This window comes from Delphinapterus leucas, chromosome 2, assembly GCF_059928025.1.
Source record: "Delphinapterus leucas isolate spDelLeu-1000000601 "Yukka" chromosome 2, BTC_Dleu_Yukka2, whole genome shotgun sequence".
In the NCBI taxonomy this organism is placed as follows: domain Eukaryota; kingdom Metazoa; phylum Chordata; class Mammalia; order Artiodactyla; family Monodontidae; genus Delphinapterus; species Delphinapterus leucas.
This window is the reverse complement of record NC_143130.1, coordinates 167,889,542-167,913,987: the sequence shown is the minus strand read 5'-3', so window position 1 is coordinate 167,913,987 and position 24,446 is coordinate 167,889,542. Positions and strand designations below refer to the sequence as shown.

The window sequence follows — 24,446 nt, the reverse complement described above, 5'->3', positions numbered from 1 at the left end:
CTCTCTCTCTTTTTTTTTGGGAGGTGACTAAGTACCTATATCTGAATTTATTTAAATTAGATACATGTGATATCATTCACTGAACCTCCAAACAAAGTGAGGGTCCCTACCTCTGGAATTATTCAAGTGAAGACTAGCTGATTATTTGGTAAGGATTTTATAGGAAAAGTGCCTTTATTTGGGGAACTATTGCATTAATCCTAGGTCCTGTCCAATTATTAAGGTTCTGTGATAAGTGATAAATTGTATAGAACCTAATATCCAACAGTAGGGAAATGGTTAAATAAATTATGACACACTCTTCCAATGAACCAGTTTGAAGCCAATAAGAATTGTATTTTCTAAAACTAATGGTATGGGGAAATGCTTAAAAGTAGGGAGGAAAGCCTGAAGCTATATATCAGCTATTTTAAAAAAGGATGTGTGTATGTATATATATGAATATATGCATATGCACATTATCTGAAAGTTGATACTTAATAATGTAGGCCAGTAGCATTCTTTTTTCTCCTTTATCATTTTCATCAAATTTGTTATAAAAGGAAGCTATTAAAATCAGTTTTACAAAGTGCAGTTTTAAAGTCAGAAAACATGTTTTAAGAGATTGAATATGTAAACTATTGTTCATTTTTAGTGAAAATAAAAGAAAATAGTAATTAAGGAAAACAAAACTAGTTTTTAACTTAAAATTTGTTTCTTAGGGGATGAAAGGCTTATATAGAGCTATTTTAGCCTATTTTATCTCATCACCCCTTTGCTAAAGTTGTTTGACTCATAAATGGAAAGGAGAGAGATTATCCAGAGGTAATCCAGGAGGAACTGGGAGAGAGGATAAAGAGAAAGGGTTTGAGAGAAAACGTGTGTGTGCGAGAGAAACTATTCCCCTAAAGTGGAATCCACCACAGTGGAGCAGTGAGGGAGGCACAGGCAAGCAGAGAGCTTCTCAGGTCTCTGCTGACAGTGAGGAAGGAAAGGAGGTGATGGAGCTGGACCAGGAGGAGGTGGAAGAGAAGCTCTCTGGGAGTTGTCAGAAGATGGCAGCACCTCTCTCTTGTTTTTTTCTCTCCACAGCATTTTATTGTGAAAAAATTAAAAAATACAGCCAAAGTCGAAAGAGTTTTACAGTGAGCACTCATATAACCATGCCCTATGTTCTACCATTAATGTTTCTGTGCTTGCCTTGTCACGTACGTGTCCATTTGGCTGGCTACCCACCCATCTTAATTTTTGGATGCGTTTCAAAGTAAATTGCAGAAATCAATACACTGCCCCCTGAATACTTCAGTGTGTATATCATTGGCTAGAGTTCAAGATTTGCTTATTTTTTTCTTTTGATTTAAAATTTACTTACAGTGTAGTAATCCACATCTTTATTTGCTGAGTTTTGACAAATGCATATACCTGTGTAACCCAGACACCTATGAAAATAGAGGACATTACTATGACCCCAGGAAGTTTCCCCAGGCTCCTTTCCACTCAGTCCACACCCCACCTCCCTAGAGAAGATTACCATTCTAATTTTTTTCCACCATCAATTAGTATGGTCTATTCTAGAATTTCATATAAATGGAATCATATAGTATGTGCTCCATCGTGTCTGGCTCCTTTCACTCGGAATAATGTTTTTGAGTTTCATCCATGCTGTGGCATTTATCGGTAGTTTGTTCCTCTTTCCCGGTGGGAATACCATACCACCATTTGTTTATCCATTCTTCTACTGATGGACACCTGGACTTTTTCCAGTATTTGGCTGTTACGAATAACGCTGCTGAGGACATTTGTGCACAGCTCTTTGTGTAGACCTGTGGTTTCCTTTTTCTTGGGTAAATACCTAGCAATAGAATTGCTAGGTCATAGGGTAAGGTCTGCGTTTAGTTTTTTTAAGAAACTGCCAGACCTTTTCCCAAAGTGATTGTACCAGTTTACATTCCCACCAACAGCATGTGAGAGTCCCGGTTACTCCACAGATCATTTGCCAACATTTGGTATTGTCAGTCCTTTTAATTTTAGCTGCCTGGTGGGCCTGTGCTGTATCTCACTGTTTTAATTGCTTTTCCTTGATGACTAATGATGTTGACCACTTTATGTGCTTATTGGTCATTCATATCTTTTGTGACATTTCTGTTCAGATCTTTTGCCCATTTTTTAATTGGGTTGTTTGTATAACATACATACAGAAAAGTGTGCACAGTTTTCCTTAGCTTTTGTGCACATATTCAGTAGTCTTGTGTTTAACTCTGGGGACGCCTACGTGATCCATAAAAGCATTTCAGAACCCAGCCTCTTTTCCTGTAGAGTAGAAAATAGCCAAATGTAATTTTATTTGACATACTTTGTTTCAGGATTAAAAAAAGAATCTCAGACCTCTCTGTTATCTTAAGTAGGGACACAGGGCAGTACTGAGCAAAAGGGACTGGTCTAGGAGACAGATGACATAGTGTCACCTGAGGTCTCAGCGTCCTCATCTAGGAATGGTGTAAAAGAGGAGATGATTTCCGCCTTGCCTGTCACACATGATTGTGATGTTCAAATGACACAATGTATGGGACAGTGCTGTACAAAGCTGCAGGGGAATATAAGTTACTAAGATCTGGAAGACAGGCATGATCTTAAATTCATGAGACGTAAACAAAGAGTCGTGTTAGAGGAATAAGTCAAACAGGCAGAAAAAGTTAGCAGCTAATCCTCGTACTTCTCTAAATAGAAGCAATTTGAAGGGAAGGTGAATTTGAATATATGCAGTTAACTTGCAGAACAAGAGTGTGTCTGCTGGGCCTTCAGTCATTAGGATCCAGGGCACATGTTCTCTCAGTAACTTGTTTTCTTTTTCAAATATAAGATACAAGAGGAAAGGAGACTCCTGCCTTGGCATTAACCCTAGGAAGCAGTGTATATCTTGGGAGGGGACTTCCACAGAAAAGAAGCGGTCACACAAGCATGTCGAGCGCTACTTTACAAAGAAGAGTGTGGGATTAATGAACATTGACGGAGTTGCCATTAGCAGTAAAACTGAACCTCCCTCATCAGAGTCGATCTCATTTATCCCAGTGAAGGGTGCAGAGGATGTGGTTTCCCCTGTTACAACCTGGTTGAACCCTCTGGGGATTTATGATGAAGCCACCACGCAGTGGTTACAAGGCCGGGGTCCTTCAGAGCAAGAATCCAAGCAGCCAGATTCACAGCCCAACAAAGAGAATGTGCTTCTCAAGGCCAAGGTGGAGGAGTTTAACAGGAGGGTTTGGGAGAATCCTCGGGATATTCAGCTGTGGATGGCATTTGTTGCTTTTCAGGTAAGTATCACTGTCCCAGTTCTCTTACCTTAGAATGACGGTCATAATTTGGGGCACTGATATACTCTGCAGTGATTTTTGAGCTCCTAGGAGGAACCCTGGTGCCGGGCCTCTAAAGATAACTAGAATTCAGCCCTTGCCTTGAGTTTACTCAAAGCCCAGTGAGGGAGGGTAAATGCAATCTGGGGTAATAAATGCTATAACATCTAATTTGGGGATGGAATGAGAGGGTGACTTGCCACTAGGGAGTAAGAAATGGCTTCCAAGGGATGGTGAAACTTGAACAGAATCGTGAAAGAACAGTAGATGCTAACCAGGCAGGGGGAGGTGTTCCTGAAATACAAACAGCACATGCGAAGTGCACAGAACTGCAAAGAGGGGCTGCCTGTGGAATGACGTAGTTAGAGCTGTGTGCTCCCCTTCTGGAACACATGGATTTGTCTTCGTCCCACTTATCTTTTTGAACCACTTATATAATTATCATATTTGTCCTACATTTGGCTGTGTTATTGGTAAAACTGGCTCTTCAGAAAAGGTTTTCAAGACATTGCATGCTTTTATTTATTGATACATAAATCTAAGTTTAAAATGACAGAGAGTGGATAGGTAAATTAGGTGAACTAAACACAAGATCAAACATGTCTGAATAACAGTTCATTTTGAGAGCTGAGAAACCGTTTGGGGCTTATAAGTCACTCTACAAGCAGCCTTGAAATCCTGAGGGTCCCCCACTTCCATTTGCATTTGTAAATCGGTGTTTTTGTTGTTGAGGACGAGGTCATGAGAAGTCCGGGCCTGTACGCCATCGAGGAAGGACAGCAGGAAAAGCAGAAGCGGTCCCTGAGGCTGGTTCTGGAGAAGAAGCTGGCCATTCTGGAACGGGCCGTGGAAAGCAACCCGAGCAGCGTGGATCTGAAACTTGCCAAGCTGCAGCTCTGCACTGAGTTCTGGGAGCCCGCCACTCTGGTCAAAGAGTGGCAGAAACTGATATTTTTACATCCCAACAATACAGCCCTTTGGCAGAAATACCTTTTATTTTGCCAGAGCCAGTTTAGCACCTTTTCCATATCAAAAATTCAGAGTCTTTATGGAAAATGCTTGAGTACTTTGTCTGCTGTTAAGGACGGCAGCATCTTGTCTCACCCCGAGCTGCCTGGCACTGAGGAGGCCATGTTTGGTAAGGAGATGATGACCAGATCCTCTTACGCGGGAGGAGCTGTACTTTCTTCTGGCTAACTTGAAAATGAAGATTTATTTTTGGTTTATTTTAGGAATGTCTAAATCGATAAAACTGATTTTTAAAAAAAGTATTATGACTCCTTTTGATAACAGGTTCTCCCCCTCCAACTTCTTGGTGGTGGGGCATTAGAGCCAGTAGGGTTCGGAAAATATCACCAGACTAGAAGTTCCAACTTTTCTACTTATTAATCAGGTAAATGTAGTCAAGTCTCTTAACTGCTTTGGCTGTTGGTGGCCTTATCTGTTGAGATGCCTGCACTGCTCATCTGACCCATTATAGCATAGGGTCTGAGGCACTACTGTGTGTGCGGGTTGCCCTGACTGGCTGGACATCACTGATAGGTATAGGTTTTTGGTATTATTATACTGTTACCATTTTTGGCAGGTCCTGAAGGAGACTAGAATATAAATTTTGTCCAGTAATGAGGCACGGGAGACTGCATGTTACGCAGGAGCTGGAGAGTGTCACTCTTGACTTGAATCCTGAGTTTGCCCTTCATGGGCTCTGGTGTGACCTTGGATAGGTTCCTTAACCTGTTTGAGCTCTAGTTTCTCCCTCAGCAGCAATAGTACAATACCTGCTTTACCTGATTGTTGCGCATGTCAGCTGAGATAATATATGGTGAGTCTAGCTCAGGGTCCGGCATGTAGCAGGCGTTTATTTGATCAAATCCCTGCTATCGAATAGTGCTACTAATTTCTAAAGATAGAAATATATTGCTCTAGAAATAATAAGCATTTACTCCACTGACTTAAAAGAGTCTCATGTTTGATATCCTTTGTGATGAGCTCAAATAGCTTAATGGTATTTAGTAGATGGAATTGTACCACAGTTTAAATGAACTGAAATTTTCAAACATGGAACCCTGATTTGTTTACAGCGGACTGAGTACACAATGAAAATTGCTGGTGAATAATGCCATCTAGTGATCAGTTGAGTACAGATCTTTGCTTTCTGATAAAAAATCTATGACGCCATCCTTTTCCTAGAATTTTTCTCGTATTAATGAGCTTTGAGTATCTGATAACCAATATTCAGACCATCCTCTTGCCTTATTTTATTGTTACTATTCGTACTCTGTGATAGTTTCACATAAAAATGAGAATCTACTTTCATTGCGGTACTATTTTGAGTCCTTTAAAATCAGGACGTGTATGTCTCACAGCTTTGAAAATATTAAGTCACTAATTTCAGGGAAAAGATGTTCTGGGTGTTGAACTGCATGTCTGTAGGAGTTATGTTCTCTCCCTTTTTGGGTGTTAACCAGGGTTCTCCCCCTTTGCTCTCCCTGCCTGCAGCCCTCTTTCTTCAGCAGTGCCACTTTCTGCGGCAGGCTGGTCACTCCGAGAAGGCCATCTCTCTGTTCCAGGCCATGGTTGACTTCACCTTCTTCAAACCCGACAGTGTGAAAGACCTGCCTACCAAAGGACAGGTGCGAGTCCTGCTTGAGTCCCCCCACCCCGTCTCCATCTCTCTCCCTCCCCCTCTCCCTCTTTCGTGGGGGTGTGTGGATAATGGGAGGTGGTGGTCGTATTTTTAAAATATTTATATCCTTCTTTACATCAGTCCTGTTGAGGATTGTTCCTCAGAAATATTCTGGCAATGCAAGGAAAATTCCATAATGAAATTAGTGAAACATGGAGAGAGGAAAGACGATCCCTCCACCTCCCCAAATATAAAGATTCACTTATGTTCCTTTTTTTCCCCTTACTTAACTGCCCGTGTTTAAATGCTAGTTGCCCCCGCCCTCCAGGCAGGCAGTTGTCATGCCCTTTAAACTGTGGTCCTCTCTCTCCTGCCTCTGTGCACGCTAATCTGGGTCTCGTGTCTCTCCCTGGTTAACCTTTCCACCACCTAAAATCTTTGCTGGAGTTGCAAGTGGAGTTGCAAGCACATGTTGGTGCTTTGTCAACACCGATCCTAACTGGGGGTGGGTAGGGCTGGGGGGGTGAGTCATTTAGAAGATGAGTGAACATTGCCAATATTTGTGATGTGAAGCAATAAAAAAAACTTACCGTAGAACTATCCAAATAAGAAAACCTTCTTTTCCCTTCTTCCACTCAAGAAAACTCAGTTTTCTACTCAGCAAAGAGGGTCTGATGAGAGATGGATTGGACATCTGAATTTATGGTGAACTTTCAAAGGTCTTTGGTGACAGGCTACGGCCTCCATCTTGTGGAGCTTTCATGAACTGCCTGTAAAGACTTTTTATCATCCTTATTTTTTACCTTTTTTTCCTAGACAAAATTGGGTTAAAGAATATTGGTTAGTATTGGCATAACTGATAATTAGTATAATAAGCCAGATAACACAGTTACTTTAAGACACGTTTTGCTGTTTGAAGAACCTGCTGTGCCACGAAAGTGGTTCTTAACCTCTCTGTGGAGCCTGGGGTGTGTGCTGGGGGTCAGGATCAGAACTTCCCTCACCCCCGCCCCTCTGCTGACACCCTCTGGGGTGGGAGCAGTTGCTGATGGGCTTGGGGGGCGCTGCCCAGGACAGAAGCATCACCCAGGACTGGCCCACACACTTGAGGCTTTAAATACTCTTGAGGGCATGACCACACCTCAGCTTAATACGTGTTCCCAGCACACAGTAGGGACCAGTGCTTGTTGGCACAGAGCTGAAGGTGGTGGGCACCCAGTGAATAAGAGGTCTGTAATTTCAAAGCATGTGTATGACAACTTTGAAGCTTTTGTTTAATGACATTCCATACCTTTGTAACTGAGAGACATTGTTACCATAAACAGAGTAGCACAACAGAAAACAGGCAGAGTCTGGGATTACTGGTCTTTCTGTGGAATAAATGAATTGGTTATAACCATTCATCACACTTAAAAAAAAAAAAAAACCTTCTTTTTCTTGCCTGCGCTTCTGCCATCCCTTTTATAAGAGCAAATCCTGTAAAGAGGGAGTGTAGTCTTCGCGGTTCCCCTTGCCGAGGTGGCTGCCTGCACTCGGAGCGCAAGGGCCTGGCCCTCCTGTGGCTCTCCTGGATGCAGACTGGGGCTCAGGCTGCGTCATCCTGCCGCTCCTGCCCTTTGAAGCCTGCTCGTTCTTCTTCAAGAGGTTTCTTGCAAAAGCTTTCATTGAACAGGTTACTGGCTCACTTTTTTTTTTTTTAGTATTTATTTATTTATTTGGTTGCACCGGGTCTCCTTAGTTGCGGCTTGCCAGCTCCTTTAGCTGCAGCTCACGGACTCCTTAGTTGTGGCATGCCATCTCTTAGTTGCAGCATGTGGAATCTAGTTCCCTGACCGGGAATCGAACCCAGGCCCCTGCATTGGGAGCGTGGAGTCTTAACCACTGCACCACCAGGGAAGTCCCTACTGGCCAACTTTCAAAGTCCCGATTGTCAGGTGATGACATATTCAGTTTCCTGTTCATGGAAGTGTTCACGTTTGTTCCATAGGGAATTGCTGCTGCCAAACTGCCCCCACACGCTGCAGTCCTGGTGGCCAGATGACTGAGGGGGGGACCAGGCTTTACCCTCCAGGCCTGTTTGTTCGCTGGGTGCCAGCCATGTTCAGCTGTCTCCCAGCAAACATTTATTGAGTCCCTCCTGTGTGTTGGGCACAGTGCCAGGTGCTGGGAATTTACTGTAATTGAGATGTGGTCCTGACCTCAAGAGCTCACAGTCTGTCCTGTTAAAACTTTGGTAATATAATATTGTAAATCAACTGTAATTCTATTTAAAAACAAGACTTTGAATCTCCTTCCCCTCCAAAGGTCTTGAAAGGAGCATGACTTCAGGTATCAGTTAGGGGGCCCAGTGGCATTCAGGGGACTGGCAGTGCCACTGTCCCTGGTCAGACTGGCCTACCAGGGTCAGAACCGGCAAATCGTCCCTCTCCCACCCAGCTGCACGTCCCTCTTGGTGGGCTTGGCCGGTCTTTCTGTAACTAACCTCAGAGGTGTCGTCCCATCACCTTGTGCCATATTCTGTTTGTTAGAAGCCGCTGGGCCCACCCCACACTCAAGGGTGTGAATACTTCAAGGCAGCGGAGGGCCACGGGGGCCTCTCTTGGTGGCTGCCTGTCACACTAATTGTTTTTTCTGTTTTGTGTATCATATATCTACTCCCAAGACTGATGACAGGCAAGATTTCAAGAATCATAAGCCCCTCTTATGCCAGTCAGCACTGATTTTGCCCAGTGACTTAGCAGTTCTGTACAAGGTAGGCTAACCTCTGTATCTTAAACCTGAACAGGTAGAATTCTTTGAGCCCTTTTGGGACAGTGGAGAGCCCAGGGCCGGGGAGAAGGGCGCCCGAGGCTGGAGAGCGTGGATGCAGCAGCAGGAGCGGGGCGGCTGGGTGGTCGTCAGCCCAGGTAAGGCGCCTCTCAGTTGAGATGCTCTGCCTTTTCCTTCCAGAATTTGTTTTCACGTCTTCACGGGTTATTTGTTTGTAGGTGTGAGCTATTTATCAGTAGCTTAAGAACACTGTGCAAACATCAAAGTGTCAAAAACTCATGAAGTAACTGACCTGGGAGAAAGACTGTTTCTTCCCCTTAGAGATTTTAAAGCAGTTGACTGCCATCCCCTCCTTTAGTCCATACACTCTTGAGGGTTGAATTTCTTTCCAGAGGAAGTAATTTTCATTTTGTAGGTTGCTTCTGATTAGTAATTTTGTTACTAATCCCCTGCTCTCCCTCCTCCCATTTTTGTGTGTGTTTAAGACTGTCTTTTCGTTTTCTTGGCAATGTATAGACCAACAGATTATTTGAAAAATACTTGCCTTTTTAGGAATACTATAATTATTAACTAGCATTTATACAGTAGTCATCCTAAGTGACTCCAAAGTATTTTCCAGATTTGTATTCTTCAAGACAGCATTGACCAACAGAAATATAATTCAAGTCACATATGTAACTTCACATTTTCTGGTAGTCACGTTAAAAAAGTGAAAAGAAAGAGGTGAAATTAATTTTGATAATGTATTTTGTTTAACCTAGTATATCAGAACATGAACACTTCAACATGTAATCAATTTAAACAAATTAATGAGATATTTTGCCTTCTTTTTTTTCCATACAAAGACTTTGCCATCTCATGTATATTTTATACTTATAGCACATCTCAATTCAGACCAGCCACTTTCAGGTGCTTGACAGCCTCATACTGTGGCTACTGAATTGGACACTGCAGCTCTCAGCTATTCAGGAATTGCTTCACTTTCTGGTTTTGTTGAAAGTGTGAGGGGGAGAGAGCCCAGACTCAGCCAGCCTCTTCTCACAGGTGTGACCTTTCTGGGCCTTGGTTTCTTCATCCGCGCATGGAAGCTTTGGATTAGCTAAGGTCTGCGTGGCAGCGCAGAGCTCCAGGCCAGGTGGCATCCCCGCCTCCACTAAGGCAGGTTGGGTGGGGGGACCGTCAGGTATTTGGGGTGACTCTGCTCTGGGCAGCGCTGTCTGGTGATGGTCATGCCTCACCTGTGCTGTCAAAGGCTCAGCTGTTTTGACTTCTCTTGAGTGTCCTTTCCTAAAAGAACTGGAACTGTTCTTCAGGCTGACCTCAGTGGTTTCATATATGAAAACAGTAACCTGCAGGGAAAAATGGAAGTAGGTGTTGCACTTTTAGCCACTGAATCTGCGAGACCACATGAAGAATTACGAACATAGGTCTTTGGGTAATAAATCTTCTTTCTCTGAGTGACCGACTCAGCATGGTTCTGTGTTTTCAGCTTGTTTTTGTTTGTTTCTGTGTTTTGTGAATGAGCAAGACTCTTAGACTGCATGGAATCTACGTTCTAAAGTTTACCGTATTCTGCAATTCTATGAGGATAGAGTTCTCATAGCAGTGTCCAGAGACCAAGTTAACATTACTTCTCTGATAAATGTCCAAATGTCTAATCGTCACTCATAATCAGATGTAAAGTTAATTTTCTCAGAAAGGTAACCCCAGTGTTGAAACCTTGATTTTTAGTATCAAGTTAGGGACATATGTTGGTGCTAATATTCCTGCAAAGTTTCCATTATAGAGAATCTTCTACTGAATTCAATGAATTTCTTTCTAATGAATATAATGGGAGTACGCAAAACCCCAGCAGCATCAGGAGAAAGGTTGAAAGATTCTTGTTTTCAGAAAACTAGTGGATAATTATTTTTGGTTTTGTTTTATTTTTAAGTTTTTGGTTCATCATGACAGGGCTGGCATTTAGAGAGTGGCTGGTGTTTCTCATTGATTCTGAAGTACTTCTTCATACGGTACAACTTATTTCTCCTTGCTTACCCTCGCTTCCTGTTAGGCTGTGATTGTTACGTATGTACATCTGTCCACAACCATGTAACCTTTTGAATTACTGATGTAATAAATTCTGGTATCTAAGTCTGATATGTAACTCACAGGGGTAATTTCTCTTATAGTAAGTTTCTCAGCGTGATTAAAGGATTACTTCAAATGTAGACCTTTAGAAGAAGGTGATAAATAGTTAAATTTGTTCTCTTCTTTGAGGAATTCAGAAGAGCATTGGGTAGAATATTGGGTTTAAAATGCTGGTACACGTATCACGCATTTCGATTTTTTTAGATTTTTGCTTGTTTGTTATTTATTTTGAAATACTTATAGACTCACAAGAAGTTGGGGAAAAAAATACACAGGGAGGTTTTGTGCACCCTTCACCCAGCTCCCCCCAGTGGTAGTGCTGCAGACAGTAGCACAGCCAGGAAATCGATGCTGGTACAATCCACAGAGTTTATTCAGATTTCACTGGTTTGACAGGCACTCGTCTTTGCCTGTGTTTGTTTCGTACTTTACGGTTTTACCACATGTGCTGCTTCACGTAACCACAATCAAGATACAGAACCACTGCATCGCCACAGAGCCCCCTATGCTGTACCTTTCTTGCCACACCTCCTCCCCGCTCCCCCCCACTCCTACCACTGATCTGTTCTCCATGTCTATTATTATATTACTGTGTTATTTCACCTCTGTTTATATAAATGGGATCACATGGCATGTAACTCTTTTCAACATTTTTTATTGTAAAACACACACAAAATTTACCATCTTAACTATTTTTAAGTGTACAGTTCAGTGACATTAATTACATTCAGACACTTGTGCGACCATCATCACCTCTATCCATCTCCTCAACTTTTTCATCTTCTCCAGCTGCAACTCTATACCATTAAGTATTAACTCTCCATTCCTCTCCTCTCTCCCTAGCCCCTGACAGCCACCACTCTACTTTCTGTCTCTATGAATCTGACTATTTTAAGAACGTCATATAAGTGGAATCATTCAATATTTGTTGTTTTGTGATTGCTTATTTCACTTAGTGTAATGTCTTCAGGGTTCATACAGTATGAAGCATGTGTCAATATTTCTTTCCTTTTTAAGGCTGAATAATTTTCCATTGTATGTATACACCACATTTTATTTCTCTCTCCATCTATGGATGGACACTTGGATTGCTTCACCTTTTGGCAGTTGTGAATAATACTGCTATGAACGTGGATACACAAATACCTGTTTGAGTCCCTGCTTTCAGTTCTTTGGGGTATATACCCAGAAGTGGAATTGCCAGATCATATGGTAGTGCTGTGTTTAATTTTTGAGGCTCCCTCATACTGTTTTCCACAGCAGCTGCACCATTTTACATCCCCAGCACCAGTGCACGAGGGTTCCAGTTTCTTCACATCCTCACTAACAGTTGTTTTCTGTGTAACTTTTTAAGACTGGCTTTTACTCACTTAGCAGAATTCCCCTGAGATCCGTCCATACTGTTGCATGTGTCAGCAGTTTCTTCATATTTATTGCTTAGCAGTGCCCATGGCATAGATGTACCACAGTTTGTTTCTCTGTTCACCCTCTGTAGGACAGTTGGATTGCTGCCAGTTTTTGGCTATTATGAATAAAACTGCTGTGGGCATTAATGTATAGGTTTTTGTGTGAACATAGGTTTTCATTTTTCTGGGATCAGCACGAGGAATACAGTTTCTGGGTCTTATGTTAAGTGCAGTTTAGTTTTATAAGAAACCGCCCAACTGTTTTCTGGGTGGCTGCACCATTTTACATACTGTTTGTTTATTTTTAAATATTGAACTTTACAGAAGACTCAGACTTTTTTCCTTTCCTATTCTGCATGTTCAGAGTTAGGAAACAAAGTGAAATAAAGTATAGGATATCTTGGCTTGCTTCTTTTTTTTTAAAAAAAAAAAGTGAACATGTGTCATAACCATAGGGCCACTGGCTAAAAATTCTGATGGCTTAAGAAAACCTAAAGCAATGCTCTCATTAAATGTCATTTAGCATTCTAGAAGTGTGTTGTACGGTACAGTAGCCACTAGTGACATGTGGTTATTTTAATTAAAACCAGTTAAAATGAAATAAAATTTAAAATTCAGTTATCCTACCAGCTACATTTCAAGTGCCCAGTAAGTCACTTGTAGCTGGTAGCTATCAGATTACGCCGTGCAGAACTGGAACACCTTCGGCATCACGGAAAGTTCCGCTGGGCAGTGCGGTCCTAAATATGTGTCATTCCCATTTTAATCGCTGTGATAGCGTTAACAGTCATCTGATTTCACCGGCTGACCTGCCGCTTTTTTCTGGGAACCTGAGTGATTATGGGAGAGTCTGTAAATGCCACTGAGTGTCGCAGAAGGCTGGGCCTGGGTCTTACCTTGGCCTTCCAGGTGCCCACCTCTGTAGCTGGAACCAGCAGGTAGATTTAAGTGTTGATGGTGGCTTTGTTTGCTGGTTAGGTGTCTAGAAGTTTGATTCTTGCCTAGATGATGACGATGATGAACCAGAAGACGACGACCAGGAAATTAAAGATAAGACTCTGCCCAGGTGGCAGATCTGGCTTGCTGCTGAGCGGTCCCGAGACCACAGACACTGGCGGCCGTGGCGCCCTGAGAAGACCAAGAAGCAGGCGGAGGAAGACTGTGAGGACCCGGAGAGGCAGGTGAGCGCTGTCCCCCGTGGGGTCTTTGCTCTGCCCCCGTTCCCCTTGGGGTTTGGCTCCCCGGAAGGAGTCTGCTGGGCTCTCTGGGCACCTGCCTGGCTTGGGAGGTTCTAGCCTGCTCCTGCCTACGGAAACTCCCCTCTCTCCCGGAAACCTGGGAGACTTTCACTGGCTGCTAGTGATGGGGGAGCATCGAGGCACTCGACCTGATAGTTCTTGTCCCCGAGGAGGAGGGTCGGCTCTGGTGGTCCCCCTTCTGGAGATTGTCTTCCAGGTTATTCAGTTAATTTTTCACACGGAAGCCTGGGGGCTCAGGGTTTAAAAGCGTGGAGTCACTGTCCTAGATTCTTCAACTGTGTCCACTTTCCCCACCCTACTCTTGGATCCTTAAAGATGGGTGGGTGGGTGGGTGTGACTCCGGAAGACAAGAGGGACAGGAATGTAGAGGCCGTGTTGGGACGGTGGGTGTCCACCTCATCTTGCTGGGGAGGAAGTAGCATCTATTGCGCACCTGTGCTCGCCAGGCACTCAGGTTACGTCCCTCACGGCTGTTGCGTGGCTTGGCGCCTGCTACTCTGTGCCCAGTGGCCAGCAGCTTTGGAAGTTTTACATTAAACGAAAGGGAGAGATTCTATTTTGATACCTGGAATTGAGCCACTTTGACAAGATACCTACTACAGTCGACCCTTAAACAACGAGGGGGTTAGGGGCACCGACTCCCCCAAGCAATTGAAAATCCGAGTATAACTTTGCAGTCAGCCCTCCGCATCCGTGGTTCCACAGCTGCGGATTCAACCAGCCACGGGTCACGGGGTCCTGTGGGACATGTTTAGTTAAAAAATCTGTGTGTAAGTGGACCCACCCAGTTCAAACCCGTGCTCTTCAAGGGTCTACTTTGTGCTGCTTGGCATGCGACAGGTCACAAGTACAGTCTGAGAGGTTTTACAGCAGCAAGGCTCCTGAGCTTTGACCTGCTCGCTCGCTACAAATCACGTGCCGTGAGAGTGGAGACTTTTCCTGTTTCTGTCACTGCTGCGTCACCAGTGCCTGGACGAAGCTTGCCCAGTGGTGAGCGCTCAGTTAATAGTCCTGGATGTGGAGAGTATTTATTTGATGCCAGAGCTTCGGCTCCAGGCAGAGGGATCAGCATGAGTGAAGGAACCAGAGGGCTGGGGATGTTCGAGGAGTGGCCAGAATGAGAAAACAGAATTGGGAGGAAGGACGGAGGTGGCCTCTGGGCAGGAGGGAAGGGCCAGCGCCCGGGGGAATGGCTGCTCCTGCGGTGACCTTCGACCTCCTGAGGCGAGCCTGCCCGTGAGGTCCCCGCCCCGCCGAGCTGAAGTTTTCAGGCAGGGTGGGTGGGCTCGGTCTTTGGTGTTTGATGGCTTTACAGAGTTCATGGTTACCCTTCAGAAGTTAGTTCTCAAGGCTCAGCATTTTGGCGGTTTCCCGGAAGCTCATTTCTGGAGCAAACTACTGCCGTGAGCAATTTCTTAGCTTTTTTTCTCTAGTCAAAGCCTGGAGGAGAAAAAGCTTTCTGATTAGTTGATGGTTTTGATGAGCTGAGTCCCAGGTAGTCCACTTTTATTGTGCTCGTGTTTTGATTTCCTCTTTGCTGAGGGCCACAGAGACCAGTCAGATGAGCAGGACCTGAGACACAGTGTAGTCCCCGTGGCCTTACATTCTAAAGTTATTACGCGAAGTCAGCTACAAACAGTTACAGTCAGTGTTAGGCTCTTACAATTGCTTTCAGCATGGTCCGTTGCTCCTGCAGTTTCCTTTTTACTGTGCTGCTGTTTGTGTATTTTTGAGCGTATTTTTCATTTCCTGAAGCAATTTTATACAAAGAAACCACAAAGTAGTAAAGTTCTTCTATCTTAAAATAAAAATTTTTCACAGTTGTAACTTATCAAAGTAACTAGAAAAGCAATTTTGTGTGTTCTCAGAAGTGCATGTAAAAAAAAAGAAGTGAATGTGATTTTAGATTTCCTGTGAATCCGTTAGGAGACTTTGAAAGTTTCCACTTTGGTGTTCCCCTCCTGTGGAGGATTCCCAGGACGTGTGAGACGCTGCCGGCACTGCAGGACCCCTGGCACTCACCCTCCCGCCCTCAGCTTGCCTTGGGAGGCCTCTAGCTTTTTTGCGTCTTGCAGACAACTAGCTCCTGTAAAATTTAATTTGAGTAATGTTGACTCATAAGTATATCCCTCTGAAAAGAATTGTGGAAAAAATTGTGAAGGCTTTCTTGTTTGTTGCGTCCGGTCCCTTGATTTTGTCTTCGTTGCAGGTGTTGTTTGATGATATTGGACAGTCTCTGATCCAGCTTTCCAGCCCGGATCTTCAGTTTCGGCTGATTGCAGCCTTTCTGCAGTTCTTGGGTGTGCCTTCCGGCTTCAGCCCTCCGGCCTCCTGCCTCTATCTGGCCATGGATGAGAACAGCATCTTTGACAATGGACTTTATGATGAACAGCCCTTGACTTTTCTCAACCTTTCATTTTCCGGCGTCAGCTGTGTCGGACGCACGGACCAGCTGGGTTGCCGGCACTGGACCAGGGGTCACAGTCGAGAGGGCGAGGAGTTCATCCGCAGCATCTTCCACCTCGTGATGCCTTTGTTTTCAGGGAAGGAGAGGTCTCAGCTCTGCTTCTCCTGGTTACGGTACGAGATTGCAAAGGTAACTCCGGCCTCCTCCTCCCCTGTGTGAGGACCTCATTTCCCGTCGCTGTTTGTCAGTGGGATGGCCAGGCTCTTGGTGTTCTTCAGGGCTCTGAGCCACAGCACCTCCTCCTTCGGGGACCCGAAGGCACCGGGTGTGCGGCTGCCCCTTCTGAGGGGCCACGGGGAAGAGGAGGAAGGTGGGAGCGAGTCCAGCCCGTCAGTGAGGGGAGCTATTTGTTGTGTTGACTCTTTATTACCGGATGTCTGTGATTATGTGAGCAGTTAGTGTTAAGGACCAAGCTTAAGCTTAAGCCAGGTTAGAGGATTTAGGGGCTTATTAAAATAGATAAAATAAGCTACTTACTTATGCTGCTCTTCATTATCTGCTAGAAGTTCATCTAGGGTTGACTCCTCTGCCCTCTGCTGGCCACCGGTTAGTATTGAATTATAAAACCCAAAGTTCTGATGCTTAAATTGCAGGTTGCACACACCAGGCTGTATTATTAAAACAGTGCCTAGTAAAATTTGGTGGTCATCTATCTTTGGAGAAGAGCATGTGGAGTATATAAGCCTTCTTTGTAGGGATTTCAGATGGAAACCTAGATGTGTTCATGTTGGGGCTCCTGTGGCCCTGGTGGAATCCTGATTTGTTTCTCAGAGAGCCTAAGTGTTTAGCAGACCCGTGATAAAGGAAGGCAGTGAAGACACCTTGTGTGGCTTTCTGCAGTTGACAGTACAAAGGGATGTCTTTAATATCACAGAGCACTTGGAGTCATTCTTTTCTTTTTACCTTTAGGTCGTTTGGTGTCTGCACACTAAAAACAAGAAGAGATTAAAATCACAAGGAAAGAACTGCAAAAAACTAGCCAAGAATCTCCTCAAGGAGCCAGACAACCGCAACAATTTTTGCCTCTGGAAGCAGTATGCGCATCTGGAGTGGTTGCTCGGCAACACAGAGGACGCCAGAAGAGTTTTCGATACAGCACTCGGCATGGCAGGGAGCAGAGAACTGAAGGACCATGAGCTGTGTGAGCTTGGTCTCCTCTACGCCGAGCTGGAGGTGGAGCTGTTGCCGGACGTGAGAGGGGCCGCCCCAGCCCGAGCCATTCACGTATTGACCAGACTGACCGAGAATGGGGCCTACGGGCCCTACACCGGGCAAGTCTTGGCCATTCACATTTTGAAAGCTCGGAAGGCTTATGAACACGCGCTGCAGGACTGTTTGGGGGAGAGCTGTGTCTCCGATCCAGCTCCCGCCGATTCCTTTAGCCGCCTGATTAGCCTGGTTAAATGCTTTATGCTCTTCCAGTATTTGACCATAGGGATCGACGCTGCTGTGCGGATATATGAGCAGGTATTTGTGAAACACAAGGTCTCTGTTTCCGCAGAGGGCCCTGGTCTGGAGGGCAGTGCCAGCTCCCGGAGCCTGAGCAGTGTCCTTGAGGCCGTCACCCTGATGCACACGAGCCTGCTTAGATTCCACATGAAAGTCGCCGTCTACCCTCTGGCTCCTCTGCGAGAGGCTCTCTCGGAGGCTTTAAAGTTGTATCCGGACAACCAGGTTCTTTGGAGGTCGTATGTACAGATTCAGAATAAGTCCCACAGTGCCAGTAAGACCAGAAGATTCTTCGATGCGATCACCAGGTCTGCCAAACCCTTGGAGCCGTGGTTGTTCGCAATTGAAGCTGAGAAAATGAGGAAAAGACTAGTGGAAACTGTGCAGAGGTAATTACAGAGCATCTTGTCTGTGTGTCCAGAAACCTTTATGCAATGCTTGCCATGTTCCCACCACCCAGTCGGCCTCCAGAATACAGAAGTGAATGCGGCCTGGGCCTGGAACGCCTGCCAGGGGGTTTCTTCGTGTTGTAGAAAAACATGGTGAAAAAGGAATGAGAGACTTGCAAGTAGCAACACCTTTCGTCAGAGGCTCCTGTGGCTGTCTCCTTAGGCTGTGCTTTTTGGGATCCCTGAGCATTGCTTATGGTGCATGAGTGGTGACTGCCAGGTCTTCAGGTGTCTGAGAAGGTGTAGTAAAAGCATGGGAGTAAGAGCACAGGCTCTGGAGTTGGAATCTGGAGTCAAATCCCAGCTCTTCCACTTAGCAGCTGTGTGATCTTAGACAAGTCAGTTCATGTCTCCAGTAGGTTCCCCCTTCTGTAAAATGGGAATAAAGACCTACCTCAGAGGGTTGCTGGGAAGGGTGAGTGCCGAGCACAAAGAGAGTGCAGACTAATTACTGGCCTCTGTTATTATTACTGACGATAACAGTGTCAGGTTTTAAATGTTCTGGGTTTTTTTTTGGATACAGTATTTTATATCTGAAGGTTAAACGACAGGCTTGGGAACATACTGGCTTAGGCATCATTGTTCCTTCCAGAAGCTTTGTTGTTACTTCACTGTGACCTTAGAAATCGAGTGTTCAGAATTGCCTCTGAATAGTATTTCTTTCTCTTTTTTTTTAATAAATAATTTTTAACTTTTATTTCCTTCCTTTCTTTCTTTCCCTCCCTGCCTCCGTCCCTCCGTCCCTCCCTCCCTCCGTCCCTCCGTCCCTCCCTCCCTCCCTCCCTTCCTCTTTCTGCGTTGGGTCTTCGTTGCTGCACGCGGGCTTTCTCTAGTTTCATTGCAGTGTGCGGGCTTCTCACTGTGGTGGCTTCTCTTGTTGCGGAGCACAGGCTCTAGGTGCGCGGGCTTCAGTAGTTGTGGCTCGTGGGCTCTAGAGCGCAGGCTCAGTAGCTGCGGTGCAAGGGCTTAGTGGCTCCACGGCACGTGAGATCTTCCCGGACCAGGGATCGAACCCGTGTCCCCTGCGTGGGCAGGCAGATTATTAACCCCTGAGCCACCAGGGAGGTCCAGAATAGTATTTCAGTTTACTTGTTTTTTACTTCTTCCGTCAGGATTTTATTCACTCTACTTTCAACTGAAAGGTCTTTCTTTCCCATACGGTAAAATTTGCACTCTGCTGATGAAAGGGTAGGTTTTCCTTAGAAAACAGAGAAGCAGGGAGTTTGTGTGCCTTCTAGGCCGACCCAGTGTGGCGGAGACACCACAGCACCCTCGACGCTGGCTTCCTCTGGCCCCGGAGGAGCCGCATCATATTATATCCTGCACCCCCGTGTCCCCAGACCTGGCCGCAGCACTGCCTCCGACGTGCTCAGATCCAGTTGTCGCTGACGTCAGCTGTCACTGACGTATCTCTTCCCACTGCAACGTAGGTGTGGGAAGTTGTCTTGGAGTTACGTGAGCTTTTGTCTTGCAGGGTAGATGGTAGAGAAGTCTACGCCACCATTCCCGAGACCGGCCTGACACATCGGATCAGAGCCCTGTTTGAAAATGCGATGCGGAGTGACTACGGCAGCCAGTGCCCCTTACTGTGGAGAATGTATTTGAATTTTTTGGTAAGAAAAGATGCGGAGTTTTTGTGTTTATGCAGAGCTCTGCCTCCTCCTTCGTAAGTGAGCGGTGCCGGTGTCCAGCAGCCCGCACCCCTCTCAGCCTTGGCTCATCCTGTGGGCGTCCTGGTGGGATGACGTCAGGTCCCTCAGGATGTGGGAGGGGTCACAAGTTGCCTTTTCTACTGGGGCCTTTGGTAGAATGATAGCGAGGAGTGATGCCTGGGCTGTTCGGTGCAGCAGAATGTCACGTGGCTTTCTCCTAGTTGATGTTGTTGAGTCAACAACTTGGAAATGGTCTAAGAGCTTTCATTTGAAAGAGACCTAAATATGTTGCTGTTCTGCCTCTAAGAATTTCCAGGTCCTGATTCTGTTTTGTTACTAAAAGATAAGATTCAGTCTGGAATGTGGTTTTTAAAATAGACCTTTCCAAAGCAACTTTGTTTTTACTTAAAAGTACCACAGTGATTGAATATGGTGAGACGCCATTTAGTTTTGTTAATGTGTTGTGCGGGCTGAAAGGTGGTTCCTGGGCTTCATTCCTGGAGTCTTGAATTGTCTTTGCCTTTGCTTAAAGGCTTGGCATTGGGATGGGCCTCCTTTACTATAGTACATCTACTGCTAAGTTGCATGCTTTTTTAGAAACAATCTTCTAGGCCACTTGAGTGTTGTTTAGCTCAAGGCTATTGAATCATATCAGAGTGACCTCCATTGAATATTGTACCTTTCAGAAGTCAGGAGTGACCTTCCTGAAAAAGAAGATAAATATTTTTCTCTCTGATTGTTTCCATAGGATAATTTCTCAGAAGTTGATCAAAGTATTTGAACATTTCCCATTGACATTTGACAGAGTGTAAAGAGATACAGAGAGCGTAAGTTAGGGGTTAGGAGAGGTTTGGGCCTCCCCCATCCTCTTAGAGTCCAGAATTCATTGGGGAGCACCTCCCCTGACCTCTGAAAGGCCTGAGTAGCAGGGAAGGACAGGTCTCAGGACAGCACACCCAGGACAAACGGGCACAATTTTGTGGGCAGAAGTCGGCATCAAGATGAATTACCACCGAAGTTTCTGTGTTTTTAATGTTTATTCTTCAGACTCAAAAGCTCAGATTTTACGTCTTGACTCCCTTGTGTGAAATGGAAACCTTCAGAAGTCCAGACGCCAGCGTGGTGTCCGTGGGCATGCGCGGCCTGGACGCGGGCCCTGCCTGTTACCAGAGGAGGCCACTGGGGTGCAGCAGGAGGGCTGGGTTCCCACTGAGCTTCACCCCCGTGGTCAGGCCCTCACTGAAGGAGCGCGCCAGATGCTCCCTAATGGTTCCAGCGCTAACACTCTGGGAGTCTAAGCCAGTGAAAGACTCTAAATTTAAAAAGAGGGAGAGCTTGCACACTTGCCAATTTAACTTCTCCGGTCTTTTTTAGGTAGAGACAAATAGGGTGAAGTGCAAACTTGTAGTACTTTCATTGAGGATCTGCCATGAGCCAAGTCTGGGTGGACTGTAGACAGAAAAATTCTTGTTGACTTAGAAAAAAAGCCTGGGACCATTAAGGAATGTCTGTCTTTTTGGAAAGATTAGCATCAGACCAAGAATTAATTAGAGCAGTGAAACTCCTAGCAGTTTCTGAGGCATCTGGTTGAGCTCCTAACGCTTTGATAAACTCAGTGAAAAAATCAAATTAGGGCCAAAATGTGAGGTGTAGGCTCTGAGTGCCAGGAGAGGGCAGGATGCCGTGGGGCCACTGTGGAAGGGTGTGGCTCTGGCTCCCTGGAGGAGAAACGGTCACTACCACGCTTTCACCTGGCGTTTAACCTTTTCATACCTGATGCAGCAAAGGCGTTTTCCAGTGGCCGACTGATGAAGGAGATAGCAGAGGGCAGTTCTCATTTGAGGCTAGCCAACTTACGTACCTGGATTTGCTGGATTCCAGGGTTAACTGCGAGTCTCACAAATACAGTGGTTGAGAAAGTACAGGAGTACAGTTTTTCTTCTTTCAAGAACAAAGCCTTAAGTGTGGTTACTATTTTAGCAGAGGACATTGAAGTATTTTGGTGTGTGAAAAAAGGACAGCTCACACTGGCTTCTTGGGTATAAATTCAGAGGTCCAGCCTCAGAATGGCCGAGGCTCATACCAGGGAGGGAGGCAGGAGTCCCCCGGGCCACGCGGCTGACTCTGTGGGTGGCACTGGGAGGGGGTGAGGAAGGCCTGTGCCTTGCCGGCCTGAAGGTTATCACAGATGCTGGTTACAGCCCGGAGTTCCAGTCTTCCTGACTGTGGGAGTTAACCTGAAAGATCTGAAAAGGAGGCGAGGCTGTCCTTGGTAGATAGAGGTCCTGAGCTGTGGATAGGGGTCTCTTGATGCCATCCCCCGTGTTTCTGAGAGGTCGGTCAACAGCCCTCACCGGTCTTGTCTGGACACCATGCCCTGGCTGCCTGGTAGGCAGAGCCAGCGTCCACTAGAAAGCTCTGCTGTGGGAAGGGGAAGTCTGGCGGAGGTGGGTGGGCAGGAAGCCCAGGAACAGACTTCAGCTCCGTGAGCTCGGCTTGTGCCCGTTCACAGCTGCGGACGCCCGCCTGGGGAGCTGCCTGGTGGGTTGTGACTCCCTGGAGGAGGGACAGATCCCTCCCTGAGACTTGGGAGAGGCCCGGGGATATGGAGGGGAGGACACACGCTGCTCCGGCTTCCACAGCAGGTGTGGAAAAAGCGCCTGTCTGTGAGTTGATACAAGATATGAGGATTTTATATCAGTATAAAAATGTGCTCAGATTAAAAACGTGCTGAATACCTGCACGCTCTCAGACTGAAATTTTTGACGCGAAATTTGCTTTTGATAAGGTTACTGATTCAGTAATCCTGGTTACCTCATTTCTCTAAGATAGTTTTCAAAAAATGGCAAGTATTAAAGCAAATATTTTCTCTGTGTAAAGTTATCACCCTCACCTCATGCGCAGGCCTCGTTCTAGGCACTCTTAGTAATGCCAGGTGTGATGGCCCACAGTGATGGAGGAGACGAAAACAAGTCAGAAGTGTTAAAGGTCAACTCCAGGCCCACTGAGACACAGCAGTGGCCCCTGAGGGCATCCCGTGGTACATGGACCCATACCACCCATCAGCCACTGTGGCAGTGCCCCGGGTGGATCAGTACCGGGATGGCCTTGGATTCTCTTTCGTCATTTTTGTATTTTTTCCCCTTGCCTCAGGTTTCCTTAGGAAATAAAGAAAGAAGCAAAGGTGTGTTCTACAAAGCACTTCAGAATTGTCCTTGGGCAAAGGTGAGTTCTAAAGGCCATGGTCTCTTCAGATTCCCAAGGACCTCCCTGCCAAGCCTCATCCAGTCAGTGTCGTGGGGACAGGGCACTTTCCAGGCCTTTCCATAGTCAAAGTATCCCCTTTGGAGACGGAGGGGCATTTGTGTCCTTTCCCTGCACTGGAGCTGGCGTTTCATGGAAGCGTTGCTGTAGGCGGCTGGTGCCCAACACTTGCCCAAAGCTCAGCCCAGATGCTGAGAGCGTTGGGATCCGCGTCCCAGCTCTGCCCTGTACAGCCCAAGTCAGGAGACGTTCAGAGACCAGACTGATGGTGACCGCAGTGTCTGCCAACAGCTGCCGGCCCCACTTTGGAAAGAGAGGGTCTCACTTCGAGTTTACTCACTTTCCCTCTGCTTTTGAGTTCAGCCCTTCCTGAAGCACGTCAGGGTGTTGCTGGGTTAGGACAGCAAGGGGAGCGTGGGCTGTAGCGGGGCAGCTGGAGGGAGCGGCCGGCTGACGAGGATGTTGCTCTCCGGCCCCAGGTGCTGTACCTGGATGCCGTGGAGTACTTCCCCGATGAGATGCAGGAGATCCTGGACCTGATGACGGAGAAGGAGCTCCGGGTGCGCCTGCCGCTGGAGGAGCTGGAGCTTCTGCTTGAGGACTAGAGACCAGGAGGGGAGTGGGGTGTGCCTCCGAGGCCTCGGCGCCGGCCCCGTGGGAGCAGGAGATACCAGAAGAGACGGTGACACATGCATGCGAGTGTGTTAAGACCTCTGCCTTTGGAGTTTCTTTCTTGATAGTTTGTGTCTGGGTTATTGGTCTCTCACCTCTTGCACATTGTGTGTGCAAATGACACAGAAGCCATCGTTTTGCATATTATATATGTATGTGTATATATGTGCATAGACAGGAATCATGCTAAGTGATAAATGAACCTGTCATGGTTGGTGTGCGAGTTCTCGTTTGGTCCACTCTTCCCCTGCCCAGCCAGCGCCAGCCCTGCTGGGGTGAATGTACCTTCTCGGTTGGCATCCTTGGTGGTCCTGCCAGGTCTCCTGGGTCTTGCAGTCAAAAAAAAAAAAAGGTCTGGTTACTCAATACTAGGACTTCCTCCCCTGGGCTGGTTAGCAGATTTTACCCTTATCTTCAGACCAGAGCAGTGGGGAGTCGTTTAAACCTTGGTATTCTCACCTGTATCAAATGTGTTAAGTTCTCATTACTCCCTGAACCCTATTCAGTGACGTCCTCGACTACGGCCTGAGCAGCCAGCATCGCTTGGGAGCAATGTAGACCTAGACCCTCCCTCAGGCCCCTCCCCAGCCCTGCTGTCAGAACCTGGGCTCTAATAGGATGCCCTGTTAGGGGACTTTGTGTGTACGTTACCGTGTAGAAAGCACTGCCTGAACAAATAAGGACCCCGCTGCCGGGGAGCTCACCAGCAGCCAGTCGTGGAAAATGGAGCGAGCTCCTTCCTACCAAACCCAGTGCTGCCCGTGACACGTGCCGAAGGTGGCTTTCAGCGGTGTTGGCCACGCTCTCGTTTTGATTTCCAGGAACTGAGTTACATTTGACTGAGAGGAAATTGCTTTATCTTCTCTGAGGTCCTGCTTTTTAAAAAGTGGACAGCTTCTCTCTGGCTTTTTTTTTTTTTTTTTTAAATCATGCTCTCTAGAATTGCTGAAAGCATATTTCCTTGGCACCTCATC

At 46.1% G+C, this 24,446-nt stretch overlaps 1 protein-coding gene across 3 annotated transcripts in view; it reads left to right on the top strand.

Moving 5' to 3' along the window:
- Window positions 1–23,686, top strand: part of NRDE2 (NRDE-2, necessary for RNA interference, domain containing) — a 46,266-nt gene extending 22,580 nt beyond the window's left edge. For 2 of the 3 annotated variants that reach the window (XM_022576291.2, XM_089908115.1), the window contains exons 5-14: window positions 2,840–3,290; window positions 4,062–4,467; window positions 5,829–5,962; window positions 8,741–8,861; window positions 13,266–13,441; window positions 15,729–16,115; window positions 16,896–17,824; window positions 19,359–19,497; window positions 22,690–22,761; window positions 23,280–23,686. In XM_022576291.2, the coding sequence (XP_022431999.2) occupies window positions 2,840–3,290; window positions 4,062–4,467; window positions 5,829–5,962; window positions 8,741–8,861; window positions 13,266–13,441; window positions 15,729–16,115; window positions 16,896–17,824; window positions 19,359–19,497; window positions 22,690–22,761; window positions 23,280–23,405 (2,941 nt within the window). In that variant the 3' untranslated portion in view covers window positions 23,406–23,686. Of the gene's footprint in view, window positions 1–60; window positions 149–2,839; window positions 3,291–4,061; window positions 4,468–5,828; window positions 5,963–8,740; window positions 8,862–13,265; window positions 13,442–15,728; window positions 16,116–16,895; window positions 17,825–19,358; window positions 19,498–22,689; window positions 22,762–23,279 lie in introns of those variants that run through there. The other variant, XM_030761936.2, reaches the window with a different exon arrangement.
- Window positions 23,687–24,446: the final 760 nt, after the last annotated feature.